The following is a 4,277-nucleotide window of genomic DNA, read 5'->3' on the forward strand; positions in this document are numbered from 1 at the left end:
GCGAGTTTGCTTCCTCCGGGGCTGTAGCTCTCCGGGTATGGCTCTGACAGTGCTTTTTCGCGATTGCTAAGCCTAGGGGCGTGTAATCTAGCCGTTCTAGCTTGCCGGGGAACTCCCTGGTCTCTCACGTTGCGATCTTGACTTCTGGAGTTAATGTGCCTCGATCTTCTGGTCTTGGTTTCGGTCTTCCGCCCTTGTTGCTTTCCAGTTAGGAAGCCATTTGAGTCCTAGAGTTGAGTGTTGTTGCCGCGGAGTTGCGACGGTTTTTCCTTTTTTTGCTGCGTCGTTACGTAACTTGGTTTTCGGCAGGTTGTGCATGCCTGCCCTATCTCTGTACGGCGTACGAACTTCACTTCGTTAAAAATAGGCCACTATTTCGTGGCGATCGAGGCAGGATTGCAACATCTTGACACTGGACGCGTCGGTCTTGAGGAAAATGGGTTTGTCCTGGTCAAAGATGTGCAATGCGGCTACGGTCACCAGCGCCTCCTTTAGGCCTCTGACTGCCTGTAAATGTTTAGGTCTCCAGACCGAGTCCGCGTCGTTCTTGAGCAGGTCGTAGAGTGATTGCGCCGCTTTGTTGATATTAGGAATGAGTCTTCGGTAGAAACCGACCAATCCCAAAAATTCCCGGCGCTGCTTCCGATTGAGCAAGGTCTCCGGCCAGGACCTGATAGCCTCCAGTTTCTCAGGATCCGCTGAAACTCCTTTAGGTTCGATTACGAACCCCAAATACTCCACTCTTTGCGTGGCGAAGCTGCATTTCGTCAGTTTGACGAAAAGTCTCTGCTCTCGCATCCGCTGAAACAGGTCCCTGAGATTTGTAAGTGCTCCTCTCTTGGAGTAGATCAGCACGTCGTCGAGGTAGACGACCACGAATTCGTCCAATTCTTCCAGGAACACGTTGTCCAGCAGGCGTTGGCACCGCCGAGAGCCAGGGCGACCCCCTGAATAAAGCTTCGTTTTGACCCAGCCCTACGGATTTACGTTCTAATGTTGTCCGTGAGATAGGGGAGACGGTCCCTTCTTGTCGGTTTTAGTTCCTCGTTTCTATTCTTTTTTTCCTTTGTGATTACAAGAGCGGAATAAAGTCGTCGCTTCCAGTTCCGTGAGCGCCCCTTTCCCTGCCGTCAACCATTCAAGGGCGTCAGCTTTTATCGCTCGTCGCTGGACAACATTAGTTCATTTGGGGCTACGATTTTACTATCAATCGATAGCCCCTGGTCTCTTATAGGTTTCTATGCTATTCTTTTCTTCTCGCGGGGAAGTCCTACAGCGGCATTCCCCTGGACATCACGCTGGCCTTGCGGCCGCACAACGCACGCTTGTCCACGAACGCTTCTTCACGCAGTTCATCAATTTTCCCTCAGTGCTCTTTTCGTAGTCTCATTGGAATCCCTTCTTTCTCTTAGCCTTCCGTAGAAGGCGCCTTTACTCCTGGTTGTACTTGCAGTTGGGTTCACATCTCCTGGAAGTTCGCCTCGCCCGGCTCGTCGGTCTTCTCCTTTGGCGTATGATCGCCATCGATGTCCAAATACGCCACTTTTTGGTGATGATCAGGGCAGGATTGCAAAATCCTGACACAGTTGTACAACAACGGCGCCACGAGATACTGAGGTTCGCCAGTGTCCCGACTTGCGACAGCGGCTTGCCCTCAGAGCGTCACACTACGGAAACACTTTTGCTAGAGAGAGGCCACCGCAGGCACAGAGTCGGCACTCCGCGTTGTTGGGACGTTCGGAGTCCCACGCACGCTCCCGAAATCACTGGCTTCCACCAGAGTGCACGGCTCAGCTCCCCTATCAGAGCTGATCAACTGCCAGCACTGTTTCCATGGAAGCAGTATTCTCTTCCTAGCAGAGTAACTGATTACCCTCTGGTCGCTTGCCGGCGCAGACGGTCCGCTCCCGGAGGAAGCAGTGTACACTCCCCGCCTGCCTGGCGGGTCCAGCGCCTTCCCGGTACCGCAGCGTCTCTTAAGGCAGCAGGCGCCCCAGAACCACTGCACGCTACCGAGCTCCTGTCGCTGTACGCGGCACTCTTGGCTGCCTGTAACATCCTTCGTGTAGCCGCTCACCGACTGACTATTAGCCGAGTGAGCACTCTAGCTTGCGGGCACACCACTGTGGACCGGCCGGTCATGTTGCCTCGGATTCTTGAGGCACCGTACTCATTTCAGTTTCACTCTGTAAGAAACGTCCGCATGCAACGCAATGACGTGACTCGTCGGCCCCGTGACGCGGCCTTCGGCCTTATCTACACTACGTGCTTGCCTAAAGATGTTCCCTCGTCATCTAGTTAACTGTGGCGACCGATAGCACTCACTGGTCCAGCAAACCTGTTTCTTCGCTGTTTCTGCAGTCAAGTCAGCAGGCCTGCATCCTGCCAGCTCCAACAAGGTGAAGGACAACTGTGTGTTGGGCACTCGGAACTGGCGAGCTGCAGAGGCAGATCACCGGAGGGAGAAGCCCAGAACTCTCTGTGGCCTGAGTCGCTTCGCGCTTGCCAGGCGTATGCTTGTCTTCTCGTGAGACCGGTTTCAGTGGGAGCTTGCTGCGGTTTCACGAAGCTGCCCAGCTGGCTGCCTTTGACGCAGCTTACGCCGACCGGCGCAAGGTTAACGCTACGTCGTGGTGCAGCCTTTGGGCTGGAGTCCTGATAGTGTGTACAGGATCCTAAGCTCTTTCGGAAACTGAAAGAGCTTTCTACGGAAATTTGTTATCCTGATTGGACAGTATTGTCGATGACAAGCACAAGGGTCATCGTGTTTACGCGTGTTGTACTCCGACAGGACGGAGTTGCTGGTATATCCGCGACCTTGCGGAGCAGCAGCAAGAGGCACAGCGCGCAGGAGAGCGCGGAAGTAGAGTGCCTCCTAGGATCAGCGCGCGGGCACTAGGGGAGCGTGATCCAGTCTGTCTTGAGCTTCTGTCGTTTCCGTTGCGCATGGTGTAGCGAATGTCAGCTTCAGTTCGAGTGTTGCTCATCGATTGTTTTTTTTTTTTGTATTGAACCTTCTGCTGGCAAAACGCAGCACTGCAGTAGCCCCGCAGTTTAAGTGTGGCGCCCAAGCGTTTAGCGCCAGGAAGCGGTTGGTTCTTTTTACTGCTCTCCCGAAAAAAGCGGGTCATTTCCGCTCCAGGAGTCCGGCGGTGGGGCCAGGAGAGCCCGGTTCAGCAACAGTCACATCAAAAACGCAAATGTGTATAGGGAACGCCCAAACAGCACAGCGGAACGACCCGCGTGACAAGCATTCGTCAGCCCCGCGACACACAGCAGGAAAGGCGGGTCGGCATTCCTGGCGAAAGTAACTTCTCTGTCGCTTGCAGTCGTCTGTCCCTCCTATAGGCATTCCCACTCCTGTCATCGCTGGCGGTTCTCTTTCCTTATTGCCAGCAGAGCTTCTGCCCTGTCCAAGTCTTCGCGTAAATGCGGCGTCTGGCTCGCGTGCACATCTGCATCACACCGTCTCCGTCGATATTCAATTTTTCTTCCCGTCTTCGGTGTCAGCAGGTCGAAAGGACAGCCAACCTTCTGTTCGTCTCATTTTCCGCACTTCTTTTCCACAAGACGACGGGCCTGCTCCGTTGGTGCACGGGAATTGAACAAGCCAACAACCATGAAGCCAGAGTAGTAAGCAATGCATCTCTCGGCTGTTCTTCCCGACAGTATTCAGTCTGTAGCCAGCACCTGGTGCCATAATTTTTCTTTGCTGAGCCAATCAGTTTCGGGGGGACAATGAGGCGGGCGGCCACGTATTCTCTCCTGGACTCCGCCAGTGCCTGACTCTTAATGAGTCGCAGTCCGCTGGTGGCATTTCTCTCCGCCCATTCCTCTTGTGGATAAGGATGAAGGTCTCTTTGTCCATTGTTTTCTAGGTTGGTGGACGGTGGGTTGCAGTCTCTCGGCTTGGTCGTTCGGAAGACAAGTGGGCTGACACGGTGTGTACGTGTGCCACGGCTGTCGTAGCTCTACATGTGCTCGCAGAATTTTCTATCGCTCCGAAACGCTGTGTCAGTCCCAAGTTCAGCTTCAAGCCAGTTGCTTTCCCTCCCAGGGGCCTGTGTTCCGTCCCGTGCGTTCGGCGGGAGGTTGACCGTTAGTTACCCGCGGATGCGCCGCACTTAACTTCTACGTCTTCGGAAGTAGTGTAGAGAGGAAAGTGGGGGAGTCCCGACAGCGGAAACTTTCCGTAGGCATAAACGGGAAGTTAGTGGCCTGTTTGCTTGGGTCAGAAAATGTAGAGGTGGCTCGCAGGCGACGCAGCTTTATCCGGG

General features: G+C 54.3%; 1 protein-coding gene across 1 annotated transcript in view; it reads left to right on the top strand.

Moving 5' to 3' along the window:
• The first annotated feature begins 2,758 nt into the window (after positions 1–2,758).
• CSUI_000619 (ras-related protein rab-1a) overlaps positions 2,759–4,277 on the top strand; it is a 6,212-nt gene continuing 4,693 nt past the window's right edge. The window contains exon 1 of the mRNA XM_068060852.1: positions 2,759–3,633. Coding sequence (XP_067927169.1) covers positions 3,620–3,633 — 14 coding nt within the window. The 5' untranslated portion in view covers positions 2,759–3,619. The remainder of the gene's footprint in view (positions 3,634–4,277) is intronic.

Source organism: Cystoisospora suis, assembly GCF_002600585.1.
Source record: "Cystoisospora suis strain Wien I chromosome Unknown contig_242, whole genome shotgun sequence".
In the NCBI taxonomy this organism is placed as follows: domain Eukaryota; phylum Apicomplexa; class Conoidasida; order Eucoccidiorida; family Sarcocystidae; genus Cystoisospora; species Cystoisospora suis.